The sequence below is a fragment of the Eulemur rufifrons genome, chromosome 16 (assembly GCF_041146395.1).
Source record: "Eulemur rufifrons isolate Redbay chromosome 16, OSU_ERuf_1, whole genome shotgun sequence".
Classification (NCBI taxonomy): domain Eukaryota; kingdom Metazoa; phylum Chordata; class Mammalia; order Primates; family Lemuridae; genus Eulemur; species Eulemur rufifrons.
Genome location: NC_090998.1, coordinates 33015343 through 33036453, shown reverse-complemented (window position 1 = coordinate 33036453; position 21111 = coordinate 33015343). Strand labels below are relative to the sequence as shown.

General features: G+C 35.7%; 1 protein-coding gene across 7 annotated transcripts in view; it reads right to left on the bottom strand.

Annotated features, from left to right (window-relative positions):
- The window catches only part of PPHLN1 (periphilin 1), a 182086-nt gene that overhangs the window by 66631 nt on the left and 94344 nt on the right, over positions 1-21111 (bottom strand). For all 7 annotated transcript variants that reach the window (XM_069489844.1, XM_069489849.1, XM_069489850.1 and 4 more), the window contains 2 exons: positions 19561-19622; positions 1067-1275 (listed from right to left, as the gene is read on the bottom strand). In XM_069489844.1, coding sequence (XP_069345945.1) covers positions 1067-1275; positions 19561-19622 — 271 coding nt within the window. The remainder of the gene's footprint in view (positions 1-1066; positions 1276-19560; positions 19623-21111) is intronic.

Here is a 21111-nt window from a genome sequence, read left to right as displayed (position 1 = left end):
ATTAAAACTCTAATTATTTGAAAAAGACAGTTATTGAGAAGAAAGTGACAAAGAAAAGAAAAAAAAATATCCTGAACATTTCTGTATCTTGGCTCATAATTCCTTCCACTTAGAAGACACTTCTTTACTTGTATTACGGAAATCTGAAATAAGGTTGAGTCCAAATGTCATCTCCTTCATGACATGTTCTTCTTTCCCCAGAGTAAGAATTAATCTTTTACTTTGACATGCTCACTTCATGTTAATTTCATTAATGACATAATAATTCTTGTATCAAAATTGTATCTTATGTATGTATTAACATATTGGTAGTTACTGGCTGGAAGAAAATATACATACATATATTCTAGTTTAGAGACAGGGACATCTTTATATCTAACACAGTGCCTTGCACACAAAAGGCACAAGGAAATGTTTTGTGAATGAGCACCACTGCAGGCTACAGTCTAGAAAGATAATATAAGAATGCTTTATCTAGAAAATTGGTGCTTCATGCATTTGTTCCAGTGCATACTAAACAAATCGGACAGGAGGACATGCTGTGAGTGCACAGAAAGCTATGTACAGCCAGGCACTCCAAACTTTAAAAAAAAAAAAAAAAAGAGGCTGGAAAAGAATGAATCTAAGGTAGGTTTTAGTTCTAAATTCTATAAGGCTATACCATATTACTTAGAGAAGACCACTGATATTTTTAATGGAAAATAGACTATCAGATATACACAGATACCATCTAATGATAGAAGAATAAAGAGATTGGATTGGCACAGGAATTACCAGAAAATATGAGAGTATATAACTTCAAGGCATGATTACAAAGACCTCTTTTACATGCTGAAGAATTTAAAGGTGAAATGTCATGCAGAATGTAACTTCAAATAGTTTGAAAAAATGTGTGTATGGTATTCATTATACTAATCTTACAACTTTTCTGTAAGTTTGAAATTTTTCAAAATAAAAAGTTAAAAAGAAAATAATATCTCTTACAATACCTAAAGGCACTCTGACTCCATACATTCTCATCAGTGGAGGTTGTGAAAGAAAAAGGAAAAGCCTTAAAAATACATACTTCTATATTGTGACTGATGGAAAGAGTACGGTTTGCTTCTTTCTGGAGAGTAGCTTCTACTACTGACACTGGAGCCAGATCTGCTGTGTGGAGAATCCTTTCGGCCTACAGGTGATTCTCTGAAAAGCGGATTATCCCTTTTATGAGGAGACCGGTCTCTCACATAATGGGAGTAGAAGCTTTTTCTTCTAAAGCCATCTCTCACGTCCCTTTGGAAAAAAACATAAAATAAGTTGATTGTACCCTGGTACCATACATACACACATACACAAACACAACGGCAAAAGCTCTGATTACAAGCTATACTTTCTTCTGCAATCTTGGTTCCTTTTTTCTACCATCACCTAACTGCTGAAGTCAGTTAACAAAATGAAACTCTATCAGTGAAATGTGATTTATAATGCACCCTTTTTCACAGCTTGGAATAGAACCAAGTGGCTAAGTGAAAAAGTCACTTTATGCTAAGCAACTACAAATTCTAAAATGTAAAAAACATATGGTCATATTGTTATACTCTCAAAGACACCTAGGAATGCCAAAGATTTCCAAAGTGAGACATTTCATGCCTCTTCAAAGGCACAGATATTATTGGTTTTCAAGTGGTGTGCAATTTTGCCCCCAAGGGACAATTTGGCGAAGTCTAGAGGCATATTTGGTTATAACTGGAGGGTAGAATGTGCCACTGGTGGGGCCAGGGATGCTGCTCAAGTCCTACAATGCTCAGGACACCCCACATCCCCCCACCACAGAAACGACAAAAAAACTACTCAGTCCAAAATGTTAATAATGCTAAGTTTGACAAACCCTGGTATACACTAAATCCTTGCTCTCTGAGTTTGTATCCTTAGCATATAGATAGTTGCCCATCTCTAAATACCAACTTTTTAAGAATCACTCCTACTTTTATAACTTAAATTTCTTTATGGAGCAATATCATCAACTCAAAGCACCATGTAAGCCCTACTAGTAAAACCTTATAAAACAACATTACCTTTAAAATGTCAAAGTAAATCAAAATTATTAAATGAAACAATGAAGACACAAACCTCTATTAAAGGAACTCTTAGAGTCAAAAAGGTTTTAATTGATAATTTAACAAATGTACTTCTGTATTAAAGTTAAAGAATATCAAATTTCACACAGAAGAATACCAAGAGACACAATGGCATGGAATTTCAAGTTTTTGGAAATTCAGTTTCAGCATATTGATTGGCAATCCTTACTATATAAGTAGGTCATTGTCCTAAAGTTCACTTGAATGCTAGCTAACTTTTTTTGTTTTGTTTTGTTTTGTTTTTGACACAAGGTCTCACTGTGTCGCCCAGGCTTGTCTTGAACTCTTGGCATAACGTATTAATAGCTGGGATTACAGGTGTGAGCCACCACAGCTACGCTAGCTGATTAATACCCAAAATGTATTGCCTCTACAGACACAATTCAGTTCCCTGAGAAAAAGCAGAAAATAGTTTAAATTCATTTATGATAAATAAACTTGTATAGAACACTAGTACTGAAATAAAAAAATTCTAATATATTCAAGTTTAGTCACTAAAACTACAGGGGTCATACCAACATCATTGGCTAGCCAGAGCGACTATATATGTATTAAACAAACAGGTTTCAGGAACTGCACCAGGTGCTAGGGACCCAATGGTGAACAAAATGCCTGCAGTTCCTGCCATCACAGAACTCTCAGGCTAGTAGGAGAGGCTGACATTAAACAAATACACACAAAACATTTGAATGCCATCAAGAACAGATGCAAAGAGACTAACTAGAAGCCTACTTAGTCCAGCCAAGGGACAACGGTAACTTAGATGAGGCAGGAGCAGGGGAGGGTCACAAATTTTACATGCACAAGAACACACCTTTTAGATTCAATGGGATGTGGTTTATGTTTACTAACTAATCGTGAAAGGGGATGCCAAGCTGATTCCCAGAATTCTGATACGACAGATTAACGAAAGGAGAAAACAAATTTGAGAAATGAGGATGGAGGTGGGAGATCCACATTTAGACAGGAGCATGTTAAATTTAAGATGTTTATGTAATATCTAGGCAAGTAACTAGAGATACTAGCCTCATGCTCAGAAGAGAGTTTTGGCTATCAATATCAATTTGTTTGTAGATAGGCAGTACTTAAAGCATAGGTATAGATGAAAACAAAGGACAAAAAGAACAGAGAGCCTAGACACAGGACTAAAAATCTACAACATGAAAAGAGAAATGGGCTGTTAGAAAAGAATGCAAGAACAGCCAAAGTACCAAAAGGAAAAACAAGAGTATATTGTCATGGAAGCCAAGGAAAGAGTATTCCAAGAAAGAATAAAGGTTACCTACGTTGAAATTAAATGAGCTCTTTTTAGTTTGCTTAGAGGATAGAGAAGAGCAGGCCCACTTTCAGAGGAAAGATTCCATTTTATCTTTTCAAGAAAGATAAAATGCTGAACGACAGTTTCCTAATCCTGACACCAGATGGCAGTACAATCACAGCAGTTCAGAATATCAGAAGGGGCTGGGGTGGCTGGATACCAACGTACGTGTCAGATGTTAATAGCTCAGAGTAATCTCTTCTCCCCTTCACATCAATCCCTCCTACTGCCCACCAATTTAAGCAAAAGCACCGTAATAGTCATCAATTTTTGTTATGTATCCTCTTTGATAAAGTGGTAATATTAAATAATAGCCAAGCCATTTTTTCAGATTATTTGTGTGTGTGCATAATATACATAGTGCCCACAATTTGAAAGGCACCACGAGGAATTACCCTGACGTTGAAGAAGCTTACAATCTAATTGAGGAGTGGGAGAGGGGGTGGGGAGTAAACGATCAAGAAGACTATAGCTATTAATGTAATTCACAAGGGAAATATATATTAGTAGATGGAAAATTGATCCAGGTCTTTAAGGAAATATGAGTTTTAGATCAGTATTGTCCAACAGAAATATAACAAAGCCACAAATTTAACCATATTTAAAGTAAAGAGAAACAGGCCAAATTAATTTTAGCAATTTTTTTTTTACTTAACCCAATATAGCCAAAGTATTATCCACATGTAATCGATTTTAAAAAATTTAGTGAGATATTTTATATTATCTTTCTCATCCTAAATACTGAAAATTCAGTGCATATTTTATACTTATAGAAAATATCAGTTTGAACAGGCCATATTTTAAGTGCTCAATAGGCACTTGTGGGTAGTGGCTCCCATATTAGACAGCCTATATTTAGACGTGGAAAAAGCATTTCAAACTTTAAGAAAAAGCAGAGGGATTAAAGCATTATGTCAACACGAACTAAGTAGTCAGAACAGTGAGATCTTAAAAAAGAAGTGACTACAAAGCAAAATCATAAAAATTTTTAAAGGGAAAGGAGAGCTATTATTATTAATATCAAATACTGCAGAGTTTGGAAGAGATCTATCCATTTAAGACCTAGGAGTCATGTGACCTGTCAGTCCAAGAGTCTAGTAAAACTTTGGAACCCAAAACAGATTGTAAGAAATTAAGACATAGCTACTGATGGAGTTAAGCCATTACTTTTCTTCCAAAACAGGCTGACAGAGAGAAGACGGGAGAGAACTGAGACAGTGTAATATTTTGAGGCAAGGGGCTTATCTGTTCATAACTGAAGGTTTAGGGAAAAGGCTAATTTACTATAGAATAGGGAAACTGACAATCTAAGACACAAAAATGTTAACGGATAAGAAGGAGCCAAAAGTCAACAAGAGAAAATGAGACAAAGGGACTAGGTAGAAGAAAATGGCCTTGAAGGAAAGAAGAGAAGAATATGGAAAGGGTAAGAGAAAATTTCTTTTTGTCAGGTTTAGTCCGAAATGTCAGTTCTTAGCACGCTCATGGAGGAAGAATGACCAGACACACCAAAGTAAGGCAAGCATGAGGTGAAGCTCATTCAGGAGGAGCAAGATAGGATTATAGAGCAAGAGCAAGACATAGGTTTACAAAGTGAGATACATACACCACAGATGACAACTGGATCCCTTGTCGCAGCAGAAAAAGAGAGCTTGGTTATGGTCTGGGTCTTGTTTTATGGTGCCCGGATGGGTTCAAACGTCACCATGGAACTACTTTGGATAGTTGGGAGCTGCATGACCTGAGCCTTACAGAGTCATGTGGGTTCTAGGTCACTTTCTGAACTTTATGGTACCTATGCTGCTTGGCCCGTGGGCTAGAGAGTCCTCTGCATTCTTTTGCAGCTGGCGTGCCAAGTTCTGATTGGCAGATTCATAGGGTGTTCCCTCCTCCCCCAGGTATAGCAGTTGTTCCAGACGTGATTAAGTTGAGGCAGGACCAAGATAGGGGACTGTGACCTCCCACCCTTGTACTTCCCAGGTGGGGCAACAGCACCCACTTTTGTCCCTAGAGGACCCGGAATCCCTTGCTATCTACCTAACAATTTCAAGAAAAGAAAACGAACAAGCTCTCATCAGGAAGGCTTTATCTCAGTAATTATAGATGTCATCAATAGAGAGTAAAAAAAGTAACAACGTGAATAAAGGTTTCAGGCAGAGTGGAAAGTTTTGGAATTGGTCCTTTGGGGGAAAGTACTAATCAGAGCAGCCTTCCTTGAAATGTAGGTGTATAGACCTGCATCATCATTACCCAGGAAGGTGATGGTAATGCAAATTCAGGGGCATCAATCAGAATCTGAGGGTGTGACCCAGGATTCTGGATCTAGGGCTTTAACAAGGATTTCCAGGTGATTCTTATGAACACAAAACTTTAAGGACTGAATTAGAGAACCTAACATTTAAGAGCTGTACATAAGTGAATTGTGGACAAGTCAGAAAGCAGAAATTTAGAGCCCATGACAAAGGCAAAACAATTCATAGTGATGATTACAGGATCTGATCATGCCTGCAGATAACTAAAGATAGAGCTGGAAAATACAAGAAATAACTAAGGTTAAAAATAATATCAATCAGGATAGACAGGCAGATGGGATAGAGAAGACTACGAGCCAGAAATTACAATCACAAGGGAAGAAGGAATGGAGTCCTGAGAATTTATCAGACAATACAAAGACAGGAACAAGGTGGTATAGATGGGGAAGTTCAAAGATGACATTGGAACAGCAGTTTGGAAAAAGTAACAAGGAGTAAGAAATATGCCCAGAACTCATCTCAAGAATCAAGGAATTAGGAGACAAGTGAGTTGGGAGAAAAGTAATTTCGTCCCTGGGAAGTCAGGTTCCAGTTATAGAAAAGGAATAAAAAGAAAGATAGAAAATTCAAAATTCACTCTATTTTGAATACTATGAAGAAGGGTTCCAAAAGATACTGGAAGACTAAGTCCTTGCCCTCATGAAACTTACATTCTAGTAGGGAAGACAACATATTAATAAAACATTTCAGAGTGACAAGTATTATAAAGAAAGGGAGATGTGAAGGTTATTTTAGATAGGACAGTCAGAAACGACCTACCTGAGGAGGTGATATACAACCAGAGATGTGACGGAAGGGACAGAACCAAAGCAAGAACGTGATAAAGGACATTTCAGGCAGAAAGGACACAACTGTAAAGACTTTTGCAAAAATAAGATGTATGTTTCAGCCCAGTGTGGCTAGAGCAGATTAAGAGGGAAGGTGGAAGAGAATGAGATTAGAGAGGTAGGCATAGGCCAGATAATGTAGCAGGAGTATGATGGGATGTCACTAGAGTTTGATGGAGGTAGTGATCTATTGTTTACAATCATCATTCAACTGCTCTGTGAAGACATCGTATGTTAGTGAAAAGGATATAATGATGAGTCAGAGGGCTTCTTGCAGTTTACAGAATTATATGGCATCAAAGTTTCAACTATAACACTAGTCTTAAGTATAGGGCTTAACAGACACATCACCCAGCAGAGGAAGGAAAAGGGCAAGTTAGGGCATGTTAAAGCTCTCTGTGAATTAGGCTCCTAAGTACTGAAAGACCCTTCCAAAGTAACTATTAACAACTATATTGAAGGATGCAACCAAGCCTGGTGGCACATGCCTGTAATTCTAGCTACTCGGGAAGCTGAGGCAGGAGGATCGCTTGATAGGCCAGGAGTTTGAGAGCAGCCTGGGCAACACAGTGAGCCTGTCTCTAAAAAAAGAAAATTAGCCAGGCAAGGTGGCATGCACCTATAGTCCCAGTTACTCAAGGGGCTGAGGCAGGAGGATCATTTGAGCCCAGGAGCTCGAGGTTGCAGAGAGCTATGATCACGCCAATGTACTCCACGCCACCCTCCAGGGTGACAGTAAAACCATGTCTCAAAAAAAAAAAAACAAAAAAAAACAAGAAGTAAAGAAACACTGACAACACTGACAATACCAAGTGTTAACAAGGATATGAAGCAACTGGAATTTACATACTTTGCTGATGGGACTATAAGTGCCTAGGTAAACAGTCTGTCATTAACTGCTAAAGTTGAAGATATACATAATCTATGGCCAAGCAATTCCACTCCTAGATCTATCCAAAAGAAGTATTTCCATGTGTAAAAACATGCACCAAACAGGTTGCCAAAAACAGAAAACAAGCGTAGAACAGATTTTTAAAATTCATATAATGGAAAATAACACTGAAAGTGAAGGAATTGCTCCTACATGCGATTTTGAGGACTCTCACAATACTAAGCTTAAAAGAAACCAGATGGAAAAGAGTATATAATGTACAATTCCATTCACAAGCAGCCCTCGCTTTGCCCAGTTCTGTTACACAGATTTCAGTTACCACAGTTTAATTAAATATTATAACACTAACCCCCTACAAGATGGTTCAAGTTTCACTTACTATGAGTATCTTAGTCATGAGTAAATGCATAAAGTACAAATTTCACTGCTAGTTCTTCAGTCCACAAATCATTACATGAATAATACGTGTACATCATGATCAATGATCAATCACAACACATATTTCAAAGTCTACTGATGACTGGTCACTGTGCATCTGTTTTTCAGTTTGAACAGACAGCAAAATGTGGTTTTTGGTGCCTCCTTGTCTCCTAGTGATAAACCCATGTGACATTTTACAAAAATGAATAATCAAAAAGGAACTGACCAATAAAGATGAACATACAACCAAGAAATAAAACATAATGCTAGAAGTGAAATACAGGTTAAATGTAAATGGAGTTAAAGAAGAAATAGCTGACTGTGGGAATGTTCATGCTGCTGCCCTTCAAGAGACTCCAGATGTACAGCTAGAGGAGCTTACGGAAGACAAACTTATTGACATAAACGGCAAAAATGATTGTGACAAAAAGGATGAATATGTCCCAGAGGAAGTGACACCAGCAAAAAACTTTCAAATTAAAGGAACGCTTACAGCTATAATATTTTGTGACAATGAAAACACAAAAAATAAAATGTTAGAAACTGATCCACACTTAGAATGGAGTATGACAATTCACCAGGGCATAAATAAGACGCTCACTCTGTATCTTAACTTATATGATGAAAAGAAGGCATGCGCTGTTCAGACTACTCTTAATTTTTTTTTCAAAGAAATAAAACTTTCTCAGTATTTCTAATGTTTTAAATTACACTGTACTAAATGAACAGTTTCTACCATTTTTTCCATTCCCTATACATTTCTAATTGATAGTAAATTTAATGTTTTGACAAAAAAATTTTTCTAAAAGTCACAATAATTTTAATTTTTTACATTAACTATTAAGATTGCTTTGGTCGGAATAATGATTATGGAGAGGAAGAAGAAAGTAATTGAGTAGGGGCATGAGGGAAGCTTCTGGGATGCAAGTATTATAATAATATATTTCTTAACGTAGATTGTGGTTATACTTAAAATTCAGTGAGCTGTACCTTAATTCGTGTGCCTTATATATGTTTTATACTCTAATAATGTTTATTAAAAAGGTGTTTTTTATATCACTTAGAGTACAAAAAAAAAGAAAAAAGGTGTTTATTTTCCTCTAAAGAAATGTGATATATAAAAATATGACTATCATTTAACATGAACTGGAAGGAATTTTTTAAGTGAAGAGAACTTTTATATATGAGAAAAGGATTTTCATTTCTAATATTTATTTTTAACGAAAAGCAAATTATACAATGAACTATTGTCTGAAAACCATAGCACAGCACCTCTTGCCAGATTCAAGAGAAGTCAGCCTTGTCAACATCAGCTACCGACATAGTCAGGCCATCTTCCCAGAGGATCACTAAAAAATCACTGCAACATGATTAGACTCCTCCATCTTAGGATATTTTCTCAGCAAAGGCCAATCTTCCAATATGTCTAAACCAAAAAATCATCCAACTTATATTTTGCTATTTTTTATTTTTTCCTTATTCAGAAAAATGCTATGCCTTAACACAGCAATTCTTAACCTTTAAATCATTTCCAAATTGAACATACTATGATTCTCTTTACCCAATCTGCAGAAAAAGTCAATGAATAGATAAAAATATAAAAGATATTTTTAAAACAATTCTTTATAGTAAAAGGTAAGTTTTAAAGATTTTCCTTCTCCCATAGTTTTCTTAAATCTTTGGTGCCCACTACTACATCTGTACAACCAAATGCTATCAAATGACTAATGAATAAGTAAATACAAAATAATTATTAATAGAAAAATGTAAAGTCTTCTATTGCCAATGGGTAAACTGCTTGTATTTCTGTGTACTCACCCATGATTTTAATTATATACTACATATTTAATAGACATTTTTCTACTAGTAAAACTTTTGATATATTATTTGTAAATATTTGTATTTCATAGAGTTCAAGTCAAAGATACCATTACTTCAAGGTTCACCTCCATTTTCACTACTTCAACAAAACACTACTATTACATTCAAGAAATACTTCTACTTCCAAAACAAGGAACTAAATAATTCTAGTCTTCCTGCTGAAAAAATCTAGAAAAACTGGATAAAAAAATGTTTTTAGCAATCTATTTAAAGTCATCAGAGAGCTAAGAGTTTACTTAGCTTTATATGAGACTTTAGAATGCAGGAAAGAACTATGGAACCAATATGCAGAAGTAGAAGCCCAGAGAGTTGGGCCTGTCTTTTTGGCTTTTCCCTTTCTATATCTGCCAATTTCAGAAGCAGCAGCTGAGAATATGAAAAGCTGAGAAATGATTTTGATGACTTCATAGGCTTAGGATATAAAAATAGAGTACAGATCTTGCCAAGGAAGGAGGGTTAAAACCCAAAAAAGCTATACGATAAGAGCAGAGTGAACCAGAGACAGCCTAGCCTGGCTTCACATGACCAATCCCTAAAGGTTTAGCAATCCCATGGATTGCTAATGATCCTAACCCTCTGTTTCAAATACTCAGAGGTTTCTGTTTTCCTGACAATTATTTAAGATTCTTTAAAATTATTTCAGTTGTAAAACTCCATTTTTAACAAAAAAAAACTATGTACTTAAAATCATAAGTAAAATAAATTTAAGCTAAATATTTTTAAATACATAACCGTTTCCTTGAAGAACTAAACAAATTAAAACAAAGCCACATATAAATTGCTGAGTACTTAAAATTCACTTCATTCACACTATTTTTTCAAAAACATTGTTAGTTCCCACACTCATTACTGTAAAATTCATTCAGTATCAACAAGTATAATCTTCTTTGTCCAAGTATCATCTTGATTTTAAGAAAGAATCTTTTTTTGTTTGTTTTAACCATGACCCTGAATATGCTAAATAGAGCAAGAGTACGCTGGAGACTTGGGCACATTTTCAATGCTATTCCATAAATTACCAGGTAAAAACTTTCCACTGCAAGTAAGACAAAGTTCTACCTATCATGCAAAGAAAATTTGTATCAAAAGCCTTCAATCTACAGGTTTCCAGCTATGTTGAAAATGATATCAACATATATAATAGATTCAGTACGATGAATTATAAGGCAAATTAAAAAGAGCCTTTGAAGAAATATAAATAACGATACAACAATAATGCTTATTATGAAGCTTCAAAAAATACACATATTGACTAAACTGATGCTTTTTATTATCAAAATGTACACAGCTTGAGAGTAAGGACAGTGTCTTTGGCTATATCACAAACATTTCAGCTATAATGCCTGGCATATAACAAAGGCAGAGTCATCTGGAGAAAGGAAGATGGAAAGACCTAACGTCCTATAAGGCATTGTCTCTCAAAATGTGGTCCTTGGACAATCTGTACTAAAATTACCTTGGGTGCTGGTTTCAAAAGCAGATTTTTGAGGCTCAGATTCTCCCACTAATACATATCCCCAAGGTAACTCCAGTCCCTTACACCAGTCAAACCAGATAAGCTGTGATAGAACCCTCAGTTTCAGCAGATGTTCACTGGTTAAGAGTAAAATTCAATAAAGAGGAAAGAATATAAGGGAAGGGGAAAAGGGGGAGAAAGCCTGTTACTATTTATTCAGGACCTCATTTTTCTTTCCTTCACACATCTAAACATGCAAAATATTCCACACAAAATATTGGCTACTTTTATTCTTGTCAACAGGAGCTTCAAAAAGGAATTAAGACTTCAAGAATTATTTTGAGAAAGGAGCTTGATAACTAGAGTAAGGCAACTTAAGCGTAAGTGGAGTCTAACCTGCCAATATCTATAAATGTGGAACCAAAAACCAGGGGAACTGTGACTTAAGCTAAGAGATTTTCCACATACCTTTATTCCATCTTATCCAAAAACCAAACAACTGTCTTGCAGCTTAAGTTGAGATTAGAAGTTTAGTAACCAAGTCCAGAGCTGTTGCCACAAAATCATCTTTACAGTTAAAAGTATTCTAGTTACATACTAAGAGCTCCCTCAAATAGAATATGTTAAGAGTAGAAATTTTATCTGTGTTAGTTCAATTTCTAACACCTAAAACAGTACCTGCTCTTGAAGAAGATATGCCTAAATTGCTATAACAAAAATACCAAAAAAATGTATTGACTCAAATACAAAAGAAATTTATCTAATGACCTCAAAAAAGTCTAGGCCAGGCATTCCAGGAAGGGGAGAGACTGCTCCATGCAATCATCCATGGACCTAGGGTGATTACTGCCTCTGCTACTTCAACATGTGGCTTTCAAGGTCACATGTTTGACATTCTATTCTGAGGCCTACCCTGCAACACAGAAAGGGGTAAATGTGAGTGGAAGAATGCATGTGAAAGCAAAACTCCTACTCATGTTCCACTGGAGATAAACTGGTCATGTGACCACACCTACATGCAAGGAAGGCTAGGAAATGTAGTTTATGTGCCTAACAAGCATGGAGTGTAGGCAACAGTCTTTGTAAGCAGGATATATTTCATTTCAATGAAAAATTTGGAATTCCCAGATGAAGGTGTCCATTAGGAAGGTGGATATACAGATCTAGAGTTCAGAGAAGCCAAAGCCAAAGCCAAAGATAGCGATTTTCAGTCATTAGCAGACAGTACAGGTCAGTGTTTCCCAAACTTCAGTCTCCAGACCCTATGCATGATGATCATCCAGGGGGCTTGTTAAAATTACAGATTTCAAGACTCCACTTACTGAATCAGAATCTCTTGAGATAAAGCCCCAAAATCTTCATTATTTTGTTGTTTTTTCTTATAAAAATCTTCATTTGTGGCAAGCTTCTAAGTGATTCTTATGGACACAAGTTTTAGAAACATAAGCAAAGGGAATAGTTGCTGCCATGGATATAAAGTTATAATAAATGAGAGAAGTGGCCAAGAAAAGTCATTATTAACATGATCCTGTGGCTTAGGACTTTTGTCACTTCATACTATTTACTAGACCAGTGGTTCTCAAGTCTAGCTTCACATCAGACTCAAATGATGCATTTTTTAAAAATACTGATACCCAGGCTCTACCCAAGACCAACTGAATGAGATCTTCAAGTGTGAGGTCCATGCATTAGCTGGGAAAAGAAAAAAAAAAAAAAAAAAAAAAAAGCCTTCCACAAAATTATAGTATAGCCAGGGTTGAGAACCACCATGTTAAACAAGCTGCTGTTGTTGGCTATTACAGGCTCTTCATTCTAGAGCTCCAGATTTTTACCCTATACCAGATCGCAAACTCTGCTTTTAATTAGTTATGAACACTGAAAAACCAAGAGATTTCACATTTTAAAAATCTGGATTTCTGACTTCTTATGAAGCAGGCCATAATGGGCTTACATACCCAAATAGCAAAGGTTGTGGTGCCAAGTACCAGCAGCTCCAATCTGGCATTTGTTTATGTTCTCTACCTGGCTACTGTAGGTATACAAGTTATTTACACTGATAGGAGCATTATCACTACAAATAAACAAATATGTTAACCATTTACCTGTAAATATTACATGTATTTTATGTGTAATATTCGTATTTGTATATACTTATGTAATTTAAATTGATCTTGTAAAAGCTTTTACATTCTCAGCCTCTTCATGAACCAATCCCTCCAACTTCTTCCTTTAAGCAAAACCTGGCATTGGAATACAAATACTACCTTCCCTCAAGCTCTTGAGCATTAAGTGCACATTGATGACCCCACTTCAAGGTCCTGAGGTATATGGGGCATAGGATTATTTTCTAAAACCTCCATCCCCTAGGTAAAGGGAGAAAAGGCCCAATATGTTCCTTATTAAAGTTCACGCCATCCTACTGTACACATTACCCATATTACCAACCCCCTGCAAACTCCTCACATTCCCTAAAGACGTTAACACAATGATATAGTCTATACTGTTACCACACATCCCACCCCAAATCCTACTATCATGAGTGACTTTCAAAATGCACATGGATAATCTGTGCCACATTGTAGGTTCACAATTCCTTGAGCACTTCCTATCTTTTCCCAACACTTCAGCCACTTAAATCCTAAACCTTGCCATTCATTACCCAGAGGTGATCTTTAGCCAAATTTTTATTCCAATATCACATTCTAATCACAATGTCTTACACTTCAGTTTTCTCACTTCTACAATAACTCTGCCTCTACTCATGGATGGCTTTAGTCTCCTATATTTTCTAGCAATCCTTTAATCTCATCCTGGCCTCACTCATTGCCCTTTCAACCTAAATTATAGTATTTGAACCACTCTATGAATATCAACAACTTTCTACCCTTGCAATTCTGACATATCATCTGAGCCAACTCAAAACCTGCATTCCTTCCAAAATCTTCACTGATAGAACTGGATTGCCATTTCCTAGAGAGAAATTACCCAAGGCTACAGATTGGTCCAACTACAGCTTCATGATCTCTAACTTTCCCTGTGCCTTCAATTCCACTCAGTAATATTTGTACTTATCACTGATGAGCTCAATCTCCCATTTACCTTGGCAACTATGTTATTTATCTTGATAATTCTCCCAAAGTCCTCTAACCTAGCACCAAACCCTTCACGGTCAATGGCTGGCCTCATCACATCAGATTCATACCAGATTCAAATGATGCATTTTTTAAAAATACTGATACCCAGGCTCTACCCAAGACCAATTGAACCGGATCTCCAAGTGTGAGGTCCATGCATTAGCTAAAAAAAAAAAAACGGCTTCCACTTAATTCGGAGTACAGCCAGGGTTGAAAACCTCCATATTAGACAAGCTCCTGTTATATAATAGGCTCCTCATTCCAGAGTCCCAGATTTTTACCCTATACCAGACTGCAAACTCTACTTTTAATTAGTTATGAACACTGATAAACCAAGTGAAAAAGGTTAACAGTCATCAGGCATGAACTGCCTCAACTGCCAGCCTGGATCCCCTATCCCTCAATTTATCTTCATCTGCACTCATCCCTAATTTCATCTTTCTTTTCTTGGTATATGATTTCTCCCTGTTAAAAGTTACCCCTCCAATCAGTGGTCTTCACCCTGGTTCCAACTTTGATCTGGCTTCTTCACTTATCTCTTTTCTGCCTTGTATTTTTAACCTCTCTCTTTTCTTTCCACTTATAAATATGCTCAAGTCTCTGATAATCTAAAAAAAGTGAACAAAAATAATTCCCTTTAGCTAGCGTCCTTCTCCTGCTAGCAAGATTCTCCAATTTCCTTCTCAAATATTTTTTAACAAGTTGTCCATCCATTTTGAATCTACCCTGGTCATCTTGGTTATTCTTATACAACCAAACCCAAGATATATTTTAATCTTTTTATTACTATAATACTCAGTTGCATTAGACACTGGTGACCCTTAATACTGTTAAAAAAAAGTCTTCTACCACTTCCATAAAGGTGTAGCCCAGGGTTCTGAATTTAGTTCATTGCTCTTGTCTAACTGTATCTTCTCCTTGGATAATCTCACTTTTGAATAAAGATCCTCTCTTGAAACCATTCCTCCTATATTGCCAATCTTAGATAATGTTGTTATTACATACACAGTAAACAAAACCAAAAATACAGATTATTTCTCTCTTCCTTCTTTCCATCCAACCATTACATCTTGCTAATGTTTTACTTCCTAAGCATTTATCAAATTTAACCTTTTTTTCCCATACCAACTCCCCTTCTCCAATTCAGATATTCATAATTTCTTGCTCTATCTTCAGTACCATCTTTTTTACATTATTATTATTATTTGTAGAGACAAGCTCTCACTATGTTGCTCAGGGTGGTCTCAAACTCCTGGCCTCAAGCAATCCTCCCACCTCAGCCTCCCAAAGTGCTGTGATTACAGGCGTGATCCATCACACCCAGCCTCTACTGCCATCTTTAAAAGTCATCCTTCTACACTGAAGACAAAATAAACTACACTCTGACTGGGTTATCTTAACCCCCCTCTCCCTACCAAGTCAATATTTCTCAATAGCTCCCATTGCTAATGGAATAAAACCCAGACTTTTTAGTTATAATTTAACCCACAACTCCCTGGCTCATACATCATCTGTTAATACCTCTACAGATTATGCTTTATACAGCTGTGCTTATGCTCTTCTCTTTGCAGAAATATGCTCCCCATTACTCTACTCTTCTGGTTAACACGTACTTTGCTTTTTCCTTCAAGTTCTGTTCATATTACCAACTCCTACAGCAAACTTTTTCTAGAACCCTAGGATAGGGACTTCTTTGTCTTCCTATAGCACTTTATACAACTTTAGCACATATCCTATTATGTTATCTACCTGTGCATTTGTTTTACTCACTAGATGGTAAGCTAGTGATTTAAGCACAGTGCCCTACACGCTCAATAAACATTTGTACCACTGAACCAAAGATGACATTTTATAGCATTATTCTCTATCAAATAGTATATTGCCTAAGAAAATAAAAATTGCTTTAATAAAATTAAAAATAAAATCTCTATTTTTAAAAATTCAGTAAGTATGAAAACACTGAACTACTTAATCAAAAATTTCCACATATGAATATAGAAAAATACCCTGGCATTTAAAAATAAAGTATACTAGCTACTTGCTGACACTTTTTTTCCATATTTTTAAACATTATATAAAACTTTTACATCACTTCCATCCTAAGGTTTATCATAAGATCTCAAACCACAGGGGAAACAAATGACTCTGTTAAAAACAACCCCATTCTGTCTATATCAATAATCCTTGGTAAAATATGGCATTTTCCTTTAATACAAAATGAAATAAATCCTAATATATTCTGAATTTCATCTACAAGTATGTTTTGAACAAATAGATATAATTATTGTGTAAGTACAGAACCAAGATGAGCAGGTTACAACACACTTAAAATGTAGATAAATTTTCAGGCATGTGGCTGTATTAAATATGAACATGATAACTTTCAGAGCAGAGGGGATAGAAAACTTCTTATAGTCTCTTTTCTTCTGTTAGCTGTTATTTAATCCACTTGCTTCCAATGATTCCACACTCCCATTAGTAAAACATATTTAAATATGAACCACTAATACATGTATACTAGATTTACAAAATATTTAATGTTCGATTTAATACACTATGAGATACATAAAACAAAGTAAAAAATAGCCAGATGAGGTGGCTCACACCTATAACCCTAGCATTTTGGGAGGCCACAGTGGGAGGATCATTTGAAGCGAGGAGTTCAAGACCAGCCTGGGCAACATAGCAAGAAAAAAAAAAAAAGAAAGAAAAGTGACAAAATTAGCTAAATTATAAACATCAAATTCCACTGCCACTAATAGGTCTGTGGAAGACGGTGTAAAAGCAAGGTGGCCCCGTAGCAGCCAGTGGTGGTAAGCTGCAAAAAAAAAAAAAAAAAAGATGCTGGAGAGAGCAAGAAGGAAGACCCATAGGGTCAGAAGAATAACTATATTCAGAGGTGTGAAAAAATATACTGATGATACTGGTGTCAGATCTGGGATTCTATTGATTCTATTAATACATTGCTACAGCTTTATAATTTTGGATATATGTTATCCAAGACTCAATCTTCACATCTTTTTCAAGATTACTTTTGTCATTTAGCCCTTCACTCTTTCATATTAATTTTAGAATCAGCTTGTCGACTTCCTTGCAAAAAAAATCATGTATTTTTTTACTATATTAAACCATATTAAATTTACACCTTAATTTGAAGAGAACTGACATCTTTATGATACTGACTCTTCCTAGCCAAGGATATCCTATGTTGCTCTTTTTATTCAGATCTTCTTTTATGTCCTCTAGAAATGATGTGTAAAAAATTTCCTTATATAGGTCTCACACACTTGTGATAGATTTATTCCTATAGTATATTTCCTTTTGCTATAGTATATTTAAATGAAATTTTCCAATTTATGCTGACAGTTGATTTTACTACATTGAACCTTGCTATTTCCTAATAGTTCTAACAGTCTGTAGACTTTCTTAGATTTTCTGCATAGATAATTATATCACCTTTTAATAGTTTTGTTTTTTCATTCAAACCCTACATCTTTATTTTTCTTGTCTTACTGTGGGGGCTGAGATCCTCATTACCATTCTGAGTGGAAGCAGTGACAGCAGATGTCATTGCTTTGTTCTGATTTTAAAGCAAATAATTCAGTACGGTAAATGTCCATTTATTAGGTCAAAGAAATTCTCTTCCATTCCCAGGTGGCTATCAGTTTTTATAACTACTTAGTGTTGAATTTTATCAAAGCATTTTGTTCAGCAGCTATTCTCTCTATTGCTTCTTTTGGGAGAGAGTCTACCATGGGTTTTGAATGTCCCTGCATATGCCTACTATGTATGCCAAATGGCAAGACCTAACTATCCACCAATAAATACTGAACAGTATCAGTACCTGGTTATAAAGACAAATAGGTCAAGGTGACCAGAGTGTAGCTACTGAATGGCTTCTCGCTCCCAGGGAAAGAAGGACTGGCTTGTTTCCTGCTTGCTACAAAAGGTACTGAGCTCTCAACTCTGGGTTCCTTAGCTGCAGTGTGTCCAATTGTGTACACAGCCACCATCCCTGCCTATCACATCACCCTGTGGGATTTGAGGACAGGTCTGATGCCCCTGATGACTGCTGTGCTGTAAATAAACTGTCTTTGCTCTGACCCACTGAATCTTGTTGTCTACTTTTGGCACCTATGGAGTTGTGGCAGTTGAATCCTTGACACCTTCTACAGGATTGGAATTCAATTCCCTGAAAGTTCATAAGAGATCTTTAAAAGGTTCCTTTTACAACTTCCAACACTACCACTGTGATATCAAAAAAACAAAACAGGCCGGGCACAGTGGCTCACGCCTGTAATCCTAGCACTCTGGGAGGCCGAGGTGGGTGGATCGTTTAAGCTCAGGAGTTCGAGACCAGCCTGAGCAAGAGCGAGACCCCATCTCTACTAAAAATAGAAAGAAATTATATGGACAGCTAAAAATATATATAGAAAAAAATTAGCCGGGCATGGTGGTGCATGCCTGTAGTCCCAACTACTCAGGAGGCTGAGACAGGAGGATCCCTTGAGCTCAGGAGTTTGAGGTTGCTGTGAGCTAGGCTGACGCCACGGCACTCACTCTAGCCTGGGCAACAAAGTGAGACTCTGTCTCAAAAAAAAAAAAAAAAAAAAAGCAAGGAAAAAAAAAAAACAAAACAAATAAAATTCAACAATCAGCCACATTAAATGTGTTCATCACTCTCCTCCAACCCCGCCCCGCTGCAACTAGTCTACCAGATGCTCTCTATAAGTAACCAAAGGAACAATGACTGAGGCCCTTCCAAAATTATTAATCAAAATAAAGCAACTAAGAGAATGCCTTATGATAGCAGACACTTAGTGAGGGCTCAAATATTTTCAGAAGAGTATTTCTGAAAATAATATTTCTAATTCAGCAAACTGATCTAATTTATAATTAAACAAACCTTATAATCCATACCACATATTAAGAATAACTTAATAATTAACTTATAAGAATATATCAATAGTTCAAATATTAGGAAATATATATTATCATCAATTACAAAATGTCAATAGATGTAGAACACTAATTGTCAGTGCTGTTCTATTACATAGTCACAAAAAGGATATAATGCTTCTTGCTTTCAAAATTTTAAATCCTAATATTTTGTCTATGTGCCCTGAGGTTAGACTTCAACAACAGACACCTTAGTGAGTAAAGTATCAAAGTACTTATGTCGTTATTTTGATCTTTTTACCTGTATTCAGGCTGTCGGCTTGCAGAATGATCATCTCTTGACCATCTATAACCAGATTCATCCTGTAACATAAAAAAGCTACTTAGGTATTTGTTTACATTATTTTGGGCAAGTAGTTTATATCTAACAATACTACTGGAAACTAGTATGCTACGAGGGCAAAAATACTTTTTTAAATTTCCCTAAGCTTCAAAGGCATAAAGCGGTAAAAAGATAACAGCAAGTCATCCATTTCAACAACTAAAATAACAGACTGAGAACCTATGGTACCATTTATTATTATCGAAATGCTTAAATTATTTCTTTGGTAGACTCAAACTGCCTAATCGCCAAAGATATATATGCTAACATCACAACAGTTAAGGGCTGTTTGAGGATAAAGGATAAATTTAATCAAGCATACATTTCTCAACCTTTCATTTTACTTTTCTTTCTGTCAAGTTTTCTCATCAATTTTCAGATTCAAGCCCAATGAAAAACTTGTCACTTTTCCATTTTTCTTGCTCAGGTTTTCTTTCCTCACCTTATCTCTCACTGAAAACCAAAACTGGAAACAATGTAATAAACTGTCACTTAGTGATAGGCTGTATTACAGTACTAATATAAAGTTAGCAAATTTAGAGCACTAAATTTAAAATTAATCAAAGGAAGCATATTTTGTCATCTAAGACAGACAGACACATTTGCATAAAGGAACCACATAGCAATCCACATCCAATTACTTTAAAATTATACATAGAGCAGTACAACATACAAATTATTTATAATAAGAAAAAAATGATTCTGCTAAAGTAAATATTATATTCATCTTCCTCTTTAGTATCACATGCCCTATACTTATATAAATACAATGTATCCATCATTTTCCTTTTCAACGTTAAATATAAACAAAACAAAAAGAAATTAAAAATTCAACAGCAATAATAATGTTGGATTAAATAATGTTTGCTTTATATAACTGAATTCTAGATAAGAATTAGTGTCATGAGAGTCCTAAGGATCACTGTTTGTTTGAAGGGAATTTAAAGAAAAATGTTGTATGAAGATACTAATCTTTTACTTCATAGAGTATGAAAACAAACACAGTTGGTAACAATAATAGAAAAAACCTATTGTTGAAGCACTACTATGCTACAAGTTTTTGGAAAAAATCATGTTCAGGAGGTTTCAAATACAAACTGGTCCAATGAATATGAAACTCCCCAGCCTCACAGGGTTTTCATAAAAGGGATAACAAATGTTTATGCTAAGACCAAATAGTTTTTCTCATCTGATGGCAAAATCCAATGTTTCTAGAATAGAGATAATACATAGTACATACTTTTCAATACCCAACCCCTCTTCCTAAAGGAACAGCATGACATTTCAAAACTGAATAAAATAAAAATCAATTCTATGAGAAGTGAGGAAGCAGTAACACCCCAAACTTTAGAAACAAACATGAGAAAAAACTGAGTAGTCTCATTACCACTTTGGAACTGTTAAGGGTGACTGCGATGTAGTTGTAAGAGAAATGAACTCCCATACATACCCCCCCTGAGTAAATCATCT